General features: G+C 42.5%; 1 protein-coding gene across 3 annotated transcripts; it reads right to left on the reverse strand.

Moving 5' to 3' along the window:
- Positions 1 to 28: 28 nt before the first annotated feature.
- Positions 29 to 16776, reverse strand: LOC124201102 (ankyrin repeat domain-containing protein SOWAHC-like). Of its 3 annotated transcripts, XM_046597548.1 has the most exons (15): positions 16609 to 16776; positions 15253 to 15938; positions 14990 to 15184; positions 14864 to 14899; positions 14570 to 14671; positions 4111 to 4122; positions 3201 to 3203; positions 2938 to 2940; positions 2337 to 2426; positions 2208 to 2213; positions 2049 to 2121; positions 1873 to 1965; positions 891 to 920; positions 561 to 733; positions 29 to 487 (listed from the first exon to the last, which is right to left on the reverse strand). In XM_046597548.1, the coding sequence occupies exons 1-15, from the start codon at positions 16733 to 16735 to the stop codon at positions 266 to 268; spliced, it is 1851 nt and encodes a 616-aa protein (XP_046453504.1). In that variant the 5' UTR covers positions 16736 to 16776; the 3' UTR covers positions 29 to 265. The 3 variants fall into 3 exon arrangements, with proteins under 3 accessions (XP_046453504.1, XP_046453505.1, XP_046453506.1); XM_046597549.1 differs by lacking the exon at positions 3201 to 3203; XM_046597550.1 differs by lacking the exon at positions 891 to 920.
- Between the last annotated feature and the right edge of the window lie 1843 nt (positions 16777 to 18619).

Raw genomic sequence — 18619 nt, forward strand, 5'->3', positions numbered from 1 at the left:
GCGCATAACTATTACTCTGACAGTGATATCAGATTCGAGTCCTGAAACTATATTTGTTTGATTCCGATAACAACAGTTCGAAATACAGTCAGTCGTATGGGTTAAAAATAAACCAAAAGAAAAAAAAAAAACTTTTGTCTCGGTTACGTTTCAACAATGAAATGGAAGGCACCGATTGCAGCTGTGATGATTATTAAATAGTAAATATAACTGGCAATTTCTTTTTTTAAAACTGGAAAAACACAAAACTCTTAAATTTGTATGTTTACGAACTCTGCCAGTTGTTTCCAAAACCGTAAGCAGAGTCCGAGTCGTTTTCGTATTCTTCCTTGTTTTCAATCAATGTCGGCTGGAGCGGCCGCCCGTTAAACGAATTGGAGTGATGCAAGTTGGTTGGCCCACTAATGAGTGGCTGTGGCCAATCCTTTGGTCGCTTCTTCTTAACCGTTCCTTGTTTGTTGGGCGGAGGCATCATCTGGCCCTCAACCTAAATAACCGTACGCGTCATTGATTTCGATTCAAGCCAAATAATTTCACATAACAACGCGCAAGTTAATTACCGAAGAAATGGGAAGATTGTCTATCGATCCCCAGGGTTTGTTGTACATCTTGGTAGTGGAAAATGTTCCGCTTCCGCCGGCTGAACTGAGCAGATTGTTGAACGCTTCCGTCGTCTTCTTCACGCGAACATTAAGGGAGCCTATACGAAGAAAACCTGCAGCCGCTTCTTTCTCTGTTGGACAATCATTAAGAATTGATCAATTTGAGAACAATTAAGGTACATACAATCGAAGCCATCATCCTCTCCATGATTAATTAATAAGATGATTAGTTGTTTCTACTATACAACAAGGGCCCATATATCGAAATGAAATTGATTTGATTTTTACCTGCCGCCAGATTTCGTTTGGCTGTGATTTCTGCAAATAGAAAGAGAAAGTGAAGAAAAAAACAAAAAGAAAAAAGAAAGATTCAAACAATGATCGACATACACACACACACAGACGAACGTGACGAGCACGAGCACTACATACCGCACACGAGCGTGTTATTAGCAAACCACAGAAGCGCCAGGGAAACAGGTTAAGAGAAAATACCATCGCCCCCGATTACATGCAGAGTCATGAACTCGTTACGTGTCCGTCTCAAGACAATAAAGGCCAATGAAACATATTCAACTTTGTTGGAAACAAGCTCTCCCACCAAATGAAATGTGTTTATAGTAGTCGTAGTAACAAGAATTTTCATTTTGTATTTTAAGGATTAAGTAGGATCATGCAATTTAGTAGTAGTAAGCAGTTAGTAAGTATACCGACAGGAAAGCCCCAATCCTGTTATTAAATTGGGATGAGCATGCATTATATAGTTCATTCAGTCGTTAATTTGTTTCAAAATGGCTGTGTTAATTTCATCAAGATATTACGAATATAAAAACGAAAGTAAATTCGAATTTTTAAAAAAATAATCCAGCAGCGAACAGGAACAACAGTTTGAGCAAAACCGTTTCATTTAGGACAAATCTTTGTGTGCCGTATTTGAGCACTTATTATTATTAAGTAGTGTTATTGACAAAAGCGGAAGAAGAATTGGCTCTGCGCCGGATGCTGGGACGAAATTCGCGCAACATGCTGTGACTGACGGCCAGGTGCCGTTTCTTTTCGGGATTGGACTTGAGCGTCAAGCTGCTGCCCTGTTCGCTGTAACAAGATTCGGTGGAGGAAGTAGTCAACTTGGAGTCGAGAGAGGATTCAGAGTAGGTCGAATGGTGCCCGGGCGTCAACTTCAAGAGGCTGTTTTTAAGAACGGCTTTCGTCGAGGAGTAGAGGCCTCCACGTTCGAAAGAAGAGTAGGAAGACTTGGTGTTGTACTCACTGCGGAACGTGTCGATCGAGATGACCGTGTCTGGTCGCGAGAGGTACTGATGGGGTTTCTTGCCACTGTAGTCTCGCATGTTCGAATCAGCTCCTAGATACATACAAACAAAAATTTGGATTACAGTTACATCAGCCTGGAAAGTCTTGCAGGTGGGAAAAGGTGATTCTGCTTACCATATGCTTTGACCAAGAGATCTACAACATCTGCGTGGCCCTGCATGGCAGCAAGGTGCAACGGAGTGCAGCCCTGTAAATCAAATCAATGAGGTGAAACCGAGAGGAAAAAAAGTAAAATATTAGAGTTTTGTTTCTTCTTCTGGAAAGTTTACTTACAGCGTTCTGAAGATTCCAAGGACCACCCATAAATTGGCAAAGAAGAAACATAAGTTAACGCATTAGTCAGCATGTTTTCCATTTCGAAACTTGTATGATAATGTATGGAGGAGAAAACAAACACTGTACCGTTCTGGCATTGACATCTGATTTGTGTGTGCCAGCAAGCAATTTGATCAGGTCGTCGTTGCCGTGTTTGGCAGCCCAGTGCAGTCCAGTCTGACCAAATAAAAAGAAAACATCATCAGTGGTTCTAGATTTCACTTTAGTGTTTTCAAAGATCAGACTTGTGTATGTAAATGACTAAAAGCTTTCACTTGAAAACTGGATCACTCTTGTTAACTAAAAGTTACACGGATCAAACAAAACTCTCTGTGGCAACAACTAAAAGCTACTTAAACCATTTCAAAACCTTTCTTGGCTTTCTTTTTCCCCCAAAATTGGTTGCATTGTTTTGAATAGCGTTGCGTCAAACATCCGAAAGATGGCGCGGGTGAGGTAACAAATCAAACAATTTTTCAACATTTCCCCATTTTACTATACGGCGCACGCCAGTCGAATCAAGTTCAGAAACGACAGTTTGGAAATGTAACGTGTCAAAAAACGAAAAAAAAAAAAAAAAGATGACTGGGAGTTTAACGGTCTGTGAGAAAAAGAAAATCCCGATCTTAAACAGGGAAACCGACACAGGGCAGATTGTCGGTCGTAAAAATGTGGAAAATATACTCACATACTGTGGAGGCGCGCGCACATAGGAAGAGACCAGGCGGTGTGTGTGTGTGTGTGTAAGGCGAGAACGGTCGTGAGTGCGGTCGTTAGAGCGCCAGCACATAACGTTTAGAGATGAAACGGGAGAATGGGTCGTTGAGTCACGACGACGATGTCAAGTCGGCCAGCAGGGAAACATATAAATAATCCAAAATAAAAATGTGTAGTAGTAATAAGTAAGGTACACATGCAAATGAATCAGGCCGTCGTAAACAGCTCACTTACGCCCTGGACGACAACAATAAGTGCCCGCACGCCGAGTTGGTCGCCAGTAAGTGAGTGAGGAGGGCCAGCAAAGAGCAGCAGATGTCCGTCCACAAATTTCGGTGGAGAAAGAAAAGAAAATGACATAAATATAAAAATATATATCCGTCGAGCATGAATGTAAGTAGCAGCCGTGCGTGAAAATGTATAATAGACGCTCTCTTTCGTTCATTTCTTTCAAAATGGATAGAGAGAGACTCACGCAAATAGAAGGAATACCCAAAAAATAAATATCAAAAGATAACGAAATGAGTAGTCGTCCAGGCACTCAACGACGTGTGTCGTGTCAGTCATTAGCCGCCCATTTGGCCGGCGAATGAATAGCCGTTTAATTTTCAATACTTTTTCTTATTTTCTTTCTCTTTTGGGCTTTTTTGGGCTTTGCTCCGGTGCGTTACCGAGTTATGACGATTCTTATACATTATGCGAGGGGCCCGGCTCTCATATTTCTCTTCTTACATGATACACTGGGTGTGTACGCCACCATCTTCTTCTTTTCTTCTGTGACTCGTAAATCAGCTAGTCGACGAGTCACACGTATTTTCCACCGCAGAAAACCCAAAAGATTACAACTTTTTTCTATTTTTTCTGGTGGGGGGAAAATTCAAAACGGCAGCCCTTTCCCACCCTGGGTGAACAAACGTCATTAGACGTTAAGGCCAATCGTTAAAATGTGTGACACCATGTCAGAACCCGTAGACTGGACATGTATAAAACATAAACCAAGTGACCAAAAGGTAAGAAAAAGAAGAAGAAAAACAGCAGCAGTCGAGCGAGCTGAAGAAGAAACCAGCGGGGGGGTGCTGGTTATATTCTGTTGGGGATGAAAGGGGGAAATAGAAATAAACAAATTTTGACAGAGAAACCTTACCGTTACAAAGTCCTAACAGCAGCAGCAAGCAGCCAAAATCACGAACACCGAGAAATAGAAAAAAAAATGACAAATAAAAAGTTAGACGTTATTATTTTTACACATACAATTTTCGTAACAATCAAGTGAATGAGGAGAATATATAAAGGGCGAGGGCCATTCGTCAGTGGTGACTGCCGAGGGGCCGGTCGGTCGGGGTAGGACCGTGACAATTCAATCGGCCTGAAAGCCACGCGGCGGCCGGATGATAAAATATACAACCGGGCGAAATAGAGAAATAGAAAATAAAAAAAAGAATAGATTTTTATTCCGTTTTCTAGCTTCACGCAAAGGACATATTTCATGGCGTATTCACGTTATATTAGACGGCCGCAAAAAAAAGACAAACACGAAATGATAGTGAATGTCCAGTCCCTTTTGTGCATAACTATACTCAGACCATAGATGGAAGTGGTCTATAATATTGTGTTTAATGCAGTCCGCTTTTTTCTTTTGCGTTAGACTATTGGACACACGAGTTTTTTCTTCGGGAGGGGGGATGGTCTAATCATCGGAGAGCGTGCAGCGCATGGGCGGGGTTATTGGCAGATTAGACCAAAACGGGAATGGGAAAAAAACAAAATAATAAAAATTCGTTCCATTTTGATTTGACGGAATTTTGATTCGAATATTTCCATGGCCGCCTCCCCGAAAGAAAAACAAAAAAGTATTTATATATACTCTCAAGTTTTATAGTCCGTACAACAACTGGATGTGTATACACATCTACATGTATAATATGCGCGGTTGTTATTTGTCATATTCCGGCCAGAAATTGTTGGAAGGGAGGGAAGAAATGTGTCGCAACAGCAGGAACGCGGAGCCGCGGTCGAATGAAAGTGCATCATAAAAATCGACACTATAAAGTATGTACGTATAATATAGTATAACTAGAGATATAAAGTGTGTGGTGGTGGCTTATATAATAAAAGGGGAGGGAGTGAGGAGGCCTGATGAAAAGAAACTGACGCTAAAAGGATGAAAGAATGATTCGACTTTGATAATACAGAAATAAAAAGAGAGGGGGAAACCCAATCCAGCAGCACACACCAAAGCCAAAAGAGCTGAAAAGTGTCTATAGAAATACAGTATATCGTGTGGGGGTATAATAGTAGGCCTATATAATCATCATCATCATAAAGCCCCCTATTCTTTCAATCCCAGGCCCTGTACATAGAAGCGGTACCGTTCAAACCATCAACACCTCAGTTCTCCCCCCATCATTCTTGTAGATATTTGTAGGCCTAAATTTCTGGCAAATAAAATCAAATTACCACCCCAATAAAATCATTTGAAAAGTTCAACCCCAGACGCTTGAATTTCTTCACAAATTCGACACTAACGAATCGCTGTGCAGTCTCTGTGATTATCTCAAAACTCCCCCAAGAAATAAAAAAAAAACTATAGAAATTTTGTTGAAAAATAAATTCTGTTGGCGGACTTGACTGGGGCGGCTGATTATAACTGGCGCCGAGAGTTGGGAATGAATGGAAAAGTACTAGAAATGATGGGGTTTAAGACCTTAAATCAATCGTATTTGTATAGAGATTTAAAAAGAAAAAGAGCAGTGAATAGGCAAATGAAGGTGGGCACAAGACAATTCAAATAGACCGGGGCTGGCTGGCTGACTGTCTGCTGCTGGCTGCTACTTCTGCAGCACATGAATAATATATGATACTCTAGTGGGAAGCAAATAGGCGGAGCAGAAAACTTTTTTTTTGGTTTCCCGTCTCTTTTTCGGCATTTTCACCTCAAACTCTAAACCCCTTGGCTCCTTGTGTGTGTGTGTGAATAGCCGAGAAAAACCAATAGAGCATTTGCATATTTCCCTTTGCTACTCAGCCGCGTATTATTAAAGAAACAAAAGAAAAAAAAAGGCTTTGATGACGATACACTACACGGCGGAGAGAGAAAAAGAAGAATAGAAACACCGGAAACGGGACCAGAAAACTGCGGAAAAAAAACAAAAGAGATGACAAGACCTCATTTGCGCTCATTATAAATCGACCAGCCCCCCACCCAACCCAAACCCAATTCGACTCTAGTCTGGAGATTGTTCCTTTTGATTTTCTGTGTGTGTTCAGGAGACGGGAAGTAAACGCGCACATTTGAACACAGATCAAATGGCCAATTGTCAAGTGGCGCCTGTCTCATTGCCCTAATAATAATCAGTACAATCCTCTCTCTGTCGACCAAAAAATCTATTGTCTTTCTAGTTTGGTTGTAGGGCCCATCTATTCTGTCTTCTTTCCTTTTTTTCCTTTTTCTTTACTTAAACGGATCTTATGGGGTCCGGTTGAGTGAGTGTGTGTGTCTATTTGGGCGCCCCCTTAAGTTGATGATGATCCCACCGTTTAGGAGGGAGGCTGGTGGTGAAGCTGAGGGGCTATAAAAGCATTTTGGTATATCAAAGAAGAAAAGAAAAAAAGACGAGCGAGGTACTTAGCCGATCATTTGCGCCGGCTTGACCCTCCCCGGCTCTCTCTCTCTCTCTTCTCTTTTGGTCGACAACAATAGATCCTAGATAGGATCTGATTTGGGGGAAAAAGGAGACACACAACACACAAACAGAAAAAGCTAAACAAAAGGAAACAAAACAAAAAATAAAATAAAACCCACAGATCGTATTTCTTTAAATACCGCGGCCGAGAAAAGAGCGAGTCTATAAAAGAAACTAAAAAACAAACAAATGCGCTGGGCAGAGAAAAGATCTAGAGAGAGGGTTGGCCGCAGAGTGAGTGGGTGCTGGCCAGTCGGGATCATTATACACGCGTATATATATAAATAGACAAAAGAAATATAAAAAAGGAGAAGAGATAGGATTTAAATGGCAAAGTGAATTACGATTTACGAGTAGCCGACGCCGCCAATGAGGTTCCGACCGAAAGAAGAAAAACACTATGGGATTTTTATTGATTTAAAAGTGGCGCCAATGAATTAAAATAAAGAGATTGAAATTCTCAGTTAAAAGTAAAAGATGAATATTGAAATCAAGCGAGGCCTAGATATATATTTTTGGGTTTAAAATAAAAAGTGTTGCATAGTGATGAAGTGGGATGGGCCACTGAGTTAATCGACCACTGATAACAAAAGAGGCAATATTTACACGGTGGAGTTAAGGGGGGAATTTCTATCTCTCTCTCTCGACTGGTATTTTCAATCTTATAATGAACATTGAGAGCGACTTTTTTTGGAATCTAGGAGGAATCGTATAATAGAAGAAGTCCCATTTTGATTGTTTTTGATGGATCGGCCCCGGGGACTGATAATGAAGCGACCGATACACGTCGCCGATACAACGGGCACGAAGAAATTGATTGTTTTATTTGTCATATTTCTGGTTTGTCTTGAAACAAACGGCGTAGAAAAAAATAAAACTGATAAAAGGAAAGAAACATCCCCCCTCTCTCTCTTTCCTGTTATTCCTTATTTTAAAAACATTTCAAATTCTTTTTTATTTTTCAATAAAAATAAATACTTAAAAAAGAAAAGAAGAAGAAGAGAGTCTGAGAGACAAGTGGCGGCGCCAAACTCGGGTGACAGTTGCTTATCAGCAGACGAACAAATGACTTGAGCCTACATACACTCTTCTTCTTCTTCTTCTTTCTCCCCTTTTGTTTTTTCTTCCTCATCCTCCTCCTGGTAGACACATTTCTCCGGAGGAGCACAACAACAAGCACCGAGCTCGATTTTTCTGCGGATAAACCCGACCATGTTTAAAAATGACTTTTTTTTGGTTTTCAAATTTGGCGGGCATTTTTGACACACAATGTCATCACATTTAAATTCGGGAATCATCTCAACATTTGTTTTACGACCGCGTCAGACTAGACACACTAATGACCAAACAATATCCGGACCGTCTCGGAAACAACAGTCGTCCAACGTGTACATATGCAAAACATGCCAAACCCTCTATCCACCCTCTGTGTGTCTAATCCCCCCCCCCTCGCCACCCCACTATGGAATATGATGACACTAATATTACACGTACCAAGTCCATCCGACTAGTACTACTACTACTACTAGTACGAACATGCAGTAGCTATAGTACTAGTAACAGCAACTCGGACAGCACTTGACATGACAATAAACAAAAGCAGCTCTGTGTGTGTGTGTCTATAACCTTCGCGACCTTTCGCCGTCGCCATCGTCGTCGTTCCCCTCTTTTTTTTTCTCTTTGGCCGGGCCATAACACGGCAGATTCGGGACACACGGACAAATAAAACGCGCACGAGAAAGAGAAAGGAAGGGGGTGAGGTTGTATAACAACAGCAGAAGCAAAAACAACATCTTTTTAATTTTTTCGACGACGGAGCTGACAAGTATACGACCCCGCCGTGTATAGAGGTGGGCGCCCGTCTCTATTTGATTGGCCTTCCTCCTCTGCAGTTGACAACATTATGATTTCATACTTTTCGAGTCTGTCTCTCCCCTCTTTCCTATTCTGACTATATGGCAACAAATCATAATAACCCAAAAACTAAGAAGTCGAGCCAAAAGTCGACACAACCGAAATTTTCGGCGGCAGCGGCGGTGGATATGATTTTATGATGCCGCTACGCTGTGGTGGCCGACGGCCGGATGCCCTCTTACATTTATAGATGTTGTAATCATATTTGACGTCGTCGCTATAGACATGTACAATACGCAAATTACGTCTCGTCATACACACACACAGACATGCAGACACAGTGTAACAACTGGTGAAAATGAGTCGAGACAAAAATTAAGGGTCGCCAATGGAAGGCTGTGCACTTTTATCCCTTTGTCGGTCGGTCGGTCCCCTCATCATATCCAAACTAATAAAAACGGCGTTCATAACATTAAATTTTGAGTTCATCAACATTTTCGACTGTTTTTCTGTTTTGTTCTTTTGTTTTTCCTTGTCGTCTCGAGATGAAAAATAAAAACTACCGGGTGGAAAAAGACATTTATCAAGTGGCACTTTGTTGGCGAAACTCAAAAAGACAAAAACCAACGGGAAAAAATAAAAATAAAAAAGATGATGTTTTTAAAATCTGAGTGTGCCGATCATGATGGATCAGAGTCGATAGTCATCGAGAGAGACGACAGTGACGGTGAGCATTCCTACGTGTAAGACACACACACACTCTGCGTGTGCAATATGTGTTCCAGGATGGGGGGGGGATCAATGTCCTGGAAGAAAGTCGACTGGAAATGTCTTTTCTTGTGTGTGTTTTTATCTGATTGACTTGTGTGTGTTTTGTTTCCCAACTCATATCGTTGGGGGGACAGAAACAAAAACAAAATCAGATGGAGGGGGGAATAAGACAAGGAGACCCCCAGACATGGCCATTTAGAAATGACCCCCTTCCATCCATCCATCCCAGGCTTGGACAATTCCAGAAAAAAATTCCTCGACTGGGAATAGGAGGGGAAACAATGTTAAGTGCTCCGGCGGAAGTGATCTCTCTAAATTTTTGTTGTTTGTTTCGAATCGATCTCGTTTTTCCCATGTCCGACAATCAATTAAAATAAGAGAAAATGACGACATGAAACTATTGACATTCTTCTTCTGATTCTGGAATGGTCGAATCAAAATCAATCAAACATTTCCGAAAAGAGAAGAAAATGACAAACGAAAATAATAACGACGGGATATGTAAGAAAAATATAAAAGTTACAAGAACAAACAAAAAAATAGACTGTCGCTCTACTCGAGAGAGAGAGTATAGACGAGAGACCTTATCGGCCTGACGTTAATGGTCCGTGTCCACTTAGGAGGAGAACACGGCCCTTTTTATTTTTTTGGGTAGAAAACTTTCAAGGGTTTTTTTTATATGTCTAACCAGGGACTCTGTTGACCCTCTTATTAGCTTTTAATTTTACAATCAATACCGAGAAAAAAAAGAGACACGGAACTGACGTCAGTTTTAAATAAAAATGGCAAAAGAAAATTCCTTTTTTAAAAATAGTTTGAAAAAGAATATTCCAATCACGTCGCCAACACACACCGTGAGAAGAGGAATCCTCCTTTTTTCCTTTTTTTTAAAGAAACTTGTCGAATTTCGGGTTGAGAGACTGGACCCCCAGAAAAGAAAAAGAAAACTCTCCGTCCGGATCCAGCAGCTTCTTGGCTCCAGTCTGGCGCCCCATCCGTCACTCCACCATCGCCCACCACTACCACCACCCGACCAACCAACCACTTTCCATCCATCCTCGCCCAGGTTCCCCCGTTAAAAAAAAAAAATACAAAAATAAAAAAAAGGGACCGATCGCTCTCCTACGATATAGACCCACACACACACAACCTGTTTTGGTGTATTATTTTTATCTTTCTCCTTCGCCCCTATTTTTCTGATTCTTATACAAGGACAATTTGATTACACAAAAGGAATAACCAACATGACCATATCTTCTTTTTTTAAAAAACAAAAAAGAAAACGGAATCGAAAAAAGTTAAAAGCGGCTCGTGCTCGTCCATCATCATTTTCGGATGGGCAGCGTCAAAAAAGCCAATCGATGGCATCTCTTCCATATCAACAGGACATGAACCGAAATCATAATAAACTCGTCCCATTAGCGACAACTTTTAGCAATTCCTCCGAATGATGATGAAAAACCAAAATAAAAGACTCTTGAGAAATCTATTTGCGATGTGTACAACTCGTCGTTGTACCTCCTATCTGTTTGGTAGATCCTGTACACACACACACACTGGGCTCTCGTGTTGTTGTTGTTGTTGTCCGGGGTTGTACGACAACGCAATCAGATGCAACATTTCGAAAGAGAGTTTTGTTTGGTTCACCGAAATGAATATGATCTGCATAAATATTTTGATATCGTTCGCCACAAGTTTCTGGTGAAAAACCAACAAAGAACACAAACTAGAAAGAGAGAAGCTGGGCGGTTAATGGCAGACTCATTAGCTATTCCGTGTTTGTCTAGATACAAATTTTTTTCAGCCCGACTACTCAAACCGCTCGATTCCTTTTTGTGTGTGTGTCTGCTGGCCGATCATTCAAATTTTTTGTTTCTGAGCGCGCCGGACGAGCAAGAAAAATAAGAGGAGGAGCCGGACAACCAAAAAATAAAAAGTCCGTCGCGGTCATCATCGGCCGCCGTCCATTTCATTCATCCAACGCCAAAACACACACACCGCCATTTGTGTGTGTATTGGTAACAAGAGAATTTTGTTCTTCTCTCCCAAAGAAAAAAATGTTTTCCCCCACTTTACGACACCGTCGATCTGCATAAGCCATGCATATATATACATAAGGATCATCGGATGCTGTGTGTGATGTAGAGGGGGGGATATTGTAGACATTGGAGGGGCAATTTGCTCCGGACTATGTTCAGCAGCCAAACGGCTTTTAAAACAAAACAAGAAAGAAGAAGAAGAAAAAAATCTGTTTCCAATAAATTAGTGTGGTCCGTCTCTCTCTTTTAACTGGCCCTTTTTTTCTCTCTCTCTACGACGGGGGGTGTGTGGGTATGGCTACTTTTTTTCTGGAAAAGAAACAAGCGGGGGGCTGTCTCTTAAAACACACATACACACCAGGGGGGTACAAGATACAAGGTGGTAAGATTCTTCCAAGTCTCGTCTTTTCTTTCTCCTTCTCCTTTTGGCTGGGTGAAAAACAAACCAAGTGACATGTTGGACGAGACCTACGGTGTCAGGTCGACGGCGCCGAAATATCTATACGTACATATACACATTTACTTGGTAGTGGTAGTAGTCCGAGTAGTAGTAAGTTAGTTGGACAAGGGGAAGTCTGTATAGAAGTTAGAGGGGGTGGGCTATTAAGGGACTCGTCGCTTTTTTTTTTTTGGTTTCCAGCAACGGCCAGCAGCCAAACGGTGACCTGATGCGCATAAAAACTCCCTGGCGCCATGGGCCCTCCGCCCTTTTTCCGTCTTCATTATTCTATTCGACCCCCCCTCTGTATATTTCTTCTTCTTTCATTTGATGCTCGTTGGAGCGGACGGAAAATTAGACCCAGAAAAGAAATGATTTAGAACTAACCCCCCCCCCCCCTTGAAATAAATAAAGGCAAAACAAGGACTGCTGGGCTATTATTACCAGTTAAAAAATTGTTTTTTTTTTTACTTTCGATAGGTGAATTACAGTTGGGTGCGACAGCTGTGGCGAAATAAAATATCAAAAATTCATTTCTCATTTTTTTTTCAACACAGAAAAATGGGAGGAGCGTTATTTTCACGCATTGATCTACATATGTAACACACTGGTAATAATTTGCATAGGAGCAGCCACCACGCCCATTTTTCTCTTTTCCCCGAAAAAAAAGAACATGAATAATAAAAATCCATCAATAAATCAGATCGAGGTGTAAAAAGAGAAATCGACGACGACGACGACGAGTAATGGAATAATAAACACAACGCGCGTTTGAATCAAATAAAATAAAAAAAGTTGCAACGGGTGTTTGTCACCCGGTCGCCAGACTATCCCCCCTCCTATTCCTCGAATGATATTGCGCCATTGTAGCTCATAACAAATGCGCGATACATTTATTATAGAATGAAAGAGTTAGACGACGACGACTATTCATTCAATATGCAAAGTTGAAAATTGTACAGTCGGCAAGCACCTGTCGACACTCCCCATGTTTCCATGCATTCATAGACGCACCAGCTGTATAACCCTATAAAAGTCTATCGGGGGACTACCATGTACGAAGAACAATAGTAGGAAACCCCCCTTTTTATTTTATTTATTTTTTTAGAAATTTCTAAATTTAAAAGAGTCACAAAAAGTCGTTAGAGGCATTTGACAAAGTTCATTATTTCGGCCTAACTTTTGTTCGAGAGTAGCCTCAACGGAATGTGTCGTCCGAGAAAGAAAAAACGGGGGCGCGGTTCATTTTCCAGGGGTTCCGACGATGATGATGACGACAGACGATCGTTAAACCTTTTTTTGGGCTTGTCCAACCCCAACGTCTCTAGCGACTGATTGTCTTCCATCTGTACCACACACGTACGGTACGGTACTACCTTCTACTTCGACTTGGCTATACTTTGAGGGCGGACTTGACTAATTATATGTAGACGGGAGAGAAGAGGTTGATGACCGGCTGGCAAAGAAAAACGAGGGACGCTCGAGAGTCGTCCATTTTCTGCGAGCAGCTCTAACTCTCGTGTGTTCTAATCAAAGATAACAACTTTTTTTTGTTTTGCACCCCCACACAGAGAGAAGGAAAACTTTGCTCTTTCTCTCTCTCTCTTTTGGTTCGTTCCTGTTTATCATGCGCGTATAGCGGCGGCTAATGGAAACTGCCAGTCAGTTAAGGAGGGTGGTGCGGCTGCTGGATCGACGATGGATCAAGACCCTGGAGAGGGGGACCCACTGCTGCGGGGTTATATATATATACCCACAAAGGCCAATGGATACTGGCACCGATCGATGGGCGACACGTTAGTGCTTTAGAAGTGGAAGGGGAATATACACCATTAAAATAAAAAGGGACGCAGGGCGTCAGAATCCTTAATGACGCCACTTTCAAACTCAAAGAGAGAAAATTGGGGGCACACACAATAACAAACAACACGTGACTGGGAACTTTTTGCCCAGTCAACACGCAAATGTTTCCCTCTCGTTCCATCTGTTGCGTTTAGCAAAAAAAAAGGATTTTTCTCTCGCTTCCGGATGGATAAGAAAAAGGGGAAACTAAGTGAACAAGTGCTGGCGTCGCGGCGCCGTCGGATGAAAAAGGGACGGACTTCCGCGTCAATCCGAAAAAAAGAGAAAAAGAGAAGAGAGTGGTCAGATTACTGTCGCCATTTGAGCTGCTGGAATGTTGTCGTCTTCCACAGATCTAAACCCCGACGTTATCTACCAACCTTCAAAGTGCCATATGGCCGGAGTAAGAAACGGAAAACGCTCGGGGTCGTCCATCTTTCATGAAAAAGAGGAGAAAAACGATGTGAACCTTTTACAAAAGCCTAAAATGTAAAAGAATCTCATTTGGCGCGAAAAAGTGCAACGAGAGATATTCCTTCCGGATGGATGGAGGGACGGAGGAAAGAAAATTTTGTGTTTTTCGTGTTGTCGTCGACGTCATCCGTCATCATCAGGAGCGCAGATGAGTGGAATATGAACTGCGACTGGCACGTGTCAACACAAACACTCGATGGGGGCATCCAGCATCACTCACAAGTTGGAAGGGACAAGAAAAAAAGTATTGGAAGGGGGGGCGTCGCCGTCTCATCAAGAAGTGGCCGAGAGCTGAAATTGACGGTGACGACACGCTCGTCAACACGAGTCACATCTTCCTCGGCTCGGTTCAAAAATAAGAAACGGACCGGTTTTTCCACACCAAGATGGAATGAGATAGGCAAACAAAATATGACATGGGACAAAATACATCCCAAAACAATCAACTCCTCTCTCTCTACTTTAGAAAAAGAATAAAGAAAAAAGATAAGAGGATCTTACCCGGCGCCTGGCCAGTCGAGGCTCCTCACGCAACAGTCGAGCGATGGCATGGTAATCGCCTCTGGCGGTGGCCAGCATCCACTCTTTGGCACGCGGTTCCATCTATCATTATCGGCCGTCCGATGGCCAACAACCGAAACAACAACAACAGCCAAAAAGAAGAAAGAAGAAAATTATTATTTGAAAAGATAAAAGCAAAAGTGGACATCTTTTCTCGGGTGTCGGGCCAAAAAAGAATCCAACAACGTCCGATTCTAATCGATGCAACAAAAAAGATTACACACACAAACTCACCGTGCCAACGGATGAAGTATCGTCGTCATCGCCCGACTGGATTTTTTCATTTCATCGAGAAAAAATTAAAATTTAGAAAAAAAATTTCAGAATTGAATTTGTTTGACAAATTTTTTAGAATAAAACCTTGGACTTGCTATCGCGTCTCTCCGACGATCCATTCTTGGGCACCAAGTCGATTTCGGATGCCATTTTGTTGAAACGCTGCGTCCGCTCTTTGACGCTGATCTTGATCTCTTCATTGTTGAGTCCGCCAGTGCTGCTGCTGCTGCTGCCCAGCACCACTCCGTCGATGGATGAACAAGAAGAGCCCAGGCTGGCCTACATATCGAATCCAGGATCATCAACACATCCGCGCTTTTAATAGCTAACCAAAAAATGAAACTTACGAGGTGGTTCTCTTTGTCGTCGCTGCGCTGGACTTTCAGCCGGCGGGGTGGGACGACCGGGCCGGGAGATCCGCCGGACGTCAGATCCTGAACGTGATGAGACGAGAAATCCTGAATGGAGACGGAGCGCTCGGGCATGGGCTGCTGCTGGGGCAGCAGATAGGCGCTGGCCGGAATGAAATCGTCCGACGGCAGACTCGTCTGACGGACGAAATGGTGGACGGCAGGTGGTGGTGGTGGAGCCGGAAGTTTCTGCGACGGAAGCGGAGGGATGGCCGGCGGAGGAGGTTGGTAGTTGTTGTAGGGCAGTACTTGCGGCGGAGGGTAAACGTTGACGGGCGAGTGAGACAAATCCGAGCCGGACAGAGAAGAGCGACGGAAAGGTGCCGGCTCGGGTGGCGGCCGGTAAGGCGGTGGCGCTCTGAAAGCAGGTGCCGCATCCATCGGCGGCTGCCCATAATGTTGTTGTTGTGCATGTGGCGGTGGCGGCGGGACGTATTGCGGCTGGGATGGCAGCAGCGGCAGCCCGACCGAGTGGTACGAAGGATCGACGTCCCTGACCCTGTCGGTCGCCAAGTATTCCGTCGGATAAAAAATGGGTTTCAGGACCAGAAATTTGTCGCTCTCCTCCTGACGGATCAAGGCCAATGTGTTGACGTACTCTTTGAACTGCACCCGGGCATATTCTGTCGAAAGCGGATGAAAAAAAACAAACGGGAAACACGTTGTCAATAAGCGGAATACCATTGGATGCCCAACAAGATTATGCAAAGGAAAGAATGGAGGCTATCGGGAGCAATAGGAGCATAGTTGTGATAGTTGATGGGGTACAAATGCCAACAAGGACTAAATGGCAACATAGAACCATATCGGGGCATGTCCATTCCATCACAGTCGCTTCCATTCAGGGAGTAGCTTTATGTCCCTTGACAACCACACCTCTTTAACCTTTCCTTCGGGGAAATTTATGGGGAATCGGGATGCTCTTCCACACTGCAAGCAAGGTCCTCACAAGGTTGTTCCTGATTCGCTCAGCATCCCAACACGGACTGTGCAATGTTGTGTTAGTTGAGAACCGCCTGTTGCTCGGGCCAGGCCTAGGCCTTCAACTCCAGAAAACGTTGAGAGGTGGGAGTCAATTCACAGGACGGGGCCTGATTGCGCCTAGTCATGGAATTGGCATTGATGTCAAGAATGAAAATGTTGAGAGGGAAGAGAGGGGGGTTTCAAGGTCACGTGATTTTGCAACTCGAAAGGGAAAGTTGTTTCGCGTCACGCCCAGCTCTATCGCTACCTGCCGAGTGAGTGAAAACATTGGCAACAAGTTGGCGTTTAGCCTTTCGATTGACTAATTACCTTTTGTGTACGGATCGGTCAAGAACTGTTTGAAATGTTTCACCAATTCGTGATTGGTCACTTTGCCACCTCTTTCCAGCATAAAAGCCCGGACAGATTCCAATGTAAACTCTGTGGGCGCAGCCATTTTTCCATAGCCACTTTTTGACGGATGAAAACAAACTTTTCTCAGCGCGGCGTTGCCAGTTTTGATTTTATTCAACTTTTTGGGGATAATTATTATTACAAAATCAAAATTCAAAAGAAGAAACAAAAACTAAAAACCCAAAAAAACGTTCTATTCCATTTTGGGTTTTGGCGTCAATAAATCATTATTATTTTCCGAACATTTCCTTCGTGTAATGCCTAGCCCGTAGTAACACCCATAATACGTCATTCCGTTGTTGCTGGCTGTCGCTTTTTCTTCTTCTTTTTAGTGGATCGAGACTCGAGAGAGAAAGGCAGCAGCAGCACAGATGAATCGCTCCCATGTTCAATTTCAATCGGGGGCCCAGGAATTTTTCGCACCGACCCGCTAACTTTCGGATGGAGGCCTTGATTGTTATACCATACATTGTAACATATCAAGCCAGAGTCTATGCCTTGTATAATAAGATTCGAATAAAAAAATGAATAAGAAGGAGTTAGGGCGAGATTTACACGGATACATAAGAAGTGCTGGTTGATGGTGGTGGTTGATCTGAGCCTGTACATGTTGCACAGCATCTTGAGCTGGAGAATGAGAAAGGCAAGAGCCCCAGCAGCAGATGATAGATCGGGTGTATTATTATGATGATGTCGGACCGCGAGTTCTCGGCAACATATAATACATACTACACACACATATATATATATATATATAATGGCTTATCTCTCGCTAAGAATCAAATGGTTTCACAGCCGGAGGCTTTTGATGTGTATACGTGCACATCTCTATAGCAGCATATAAAAGAGAGAGAGAGAGAGAGATATAGATATACTGGCTGTATTTAATGTACACACAGCAAGTTGTATATAAGATAGATACTTTTCAAGCTAGAGAGAGAGGCAATTAAAGTCAAAAAGTTTTCTCTTTTGTTTCTTTTTTTCTATCCCGTACTATCTAGATATTTCTTTGCGCATATTTCCCCCCTTTATGTTTTTATATTCTCGTTATATTTTCCTCTGGCGAAGCAAGAAGAAGAAGAAGAAGAGATAAAAGATGTAGATGTTGTGTAGCTGTGTATATAGAGAGTCGTGAGATAAGAGGCGAACATGTTCAGCACTTTGTATTTTATATCTCTTGTATGTAGTACCACAGCTAGTAGGCTAATAATTTTGTCGACCCCCGAGGTTTCAATCACAACAACAACAGCAGCAGCAGCCGAAATATCTAAACCATAAGGGGGTTTTCTTCATTCTTTAATAGACCGTTTGGTTGTTGTGTGTATATCTCTATCGCTCCTGCGGATATATAGAAATCCTGAAGAAGAAAAAAAGGAAGAACCTATAGTAAATCGTGTAGTAGTTGGATTATTATCGACTGTTTCCCATCTCCGCTTCTGTTTCATTTCTTTTCTTTTCCTTATAATAGAGGGACCAAAACGGATCTATATAGACGTAGTACATCCACCCCCCATTAAAAAACAGTTGATCTCCCAAAAGTCTTTTTATTATTTAGGAGGGAGGAAAAAGAAAAGAATAGATAGAACCTGCGGCCTTGTTATGATTGGCAGTCGAGCGAAATATATATACAAGTGCTTTTCCCCCTTAGATTCTTCTTCTTCTGCCCAGCTTATGTACACATTCTATTAAGAGAGAGGGGACTGCTGTGTGCTGGGCTGTTGCAAAATATAAAAAAAAGGTCCATTTCCAATTGATGGGAATAAATGTTGATATAGAATATAAAAAGAAGTTCCCGCAGCTCACGTAGAGTTTAGATTTTCTTTGGTCTTTCGACGACGACAATAACACGACAAGAAAATGAAATGGTCCCGTTCTTTTGTGTTGCGTCCGTTTTTGGCAGTGCGCACCTCTCTGCTGTTACATCGAA

This window comes from Daphnia pulex, chromosome 8 (assembly GCF_021134715.1).
Source record: "Daphnia pulex isolate KAP4 chromosome 8, ASM2113471v1".
NCBI classification, from domain to species: domain Eukaryota; kingdom Metazoa; phylum Arthropoda; class Branchiopoda; order Diplostraca; family Daphniidae; genus Daphnia; species Daphnia pulex.

Excerpts from the sequence above, each read along its gene's own strand:
- LOC124201102 (XM_046597548.1), bottom strand. The coding sequence starts at position 16,735 with ATGGCTGCGCCCACAGAGTTTACATTGGAATCTGTCCGGGCTTTTATG. Across the intron at positions 14,900-14,989 it reads GACGCGATAGCAAGTCCAAG|TCGGGCGATGACGACGATAC; the intron begins GTTTTATTCTAA and ends GAAAAAATCCAG. Across the intron at positions 488-560 it reads ACAATCTTCCCATTTCTTCG|GTTGAGGGCCAGATGATGCC; the intron begins GTAATTAACTTG and ends ACGGTTATTTAG.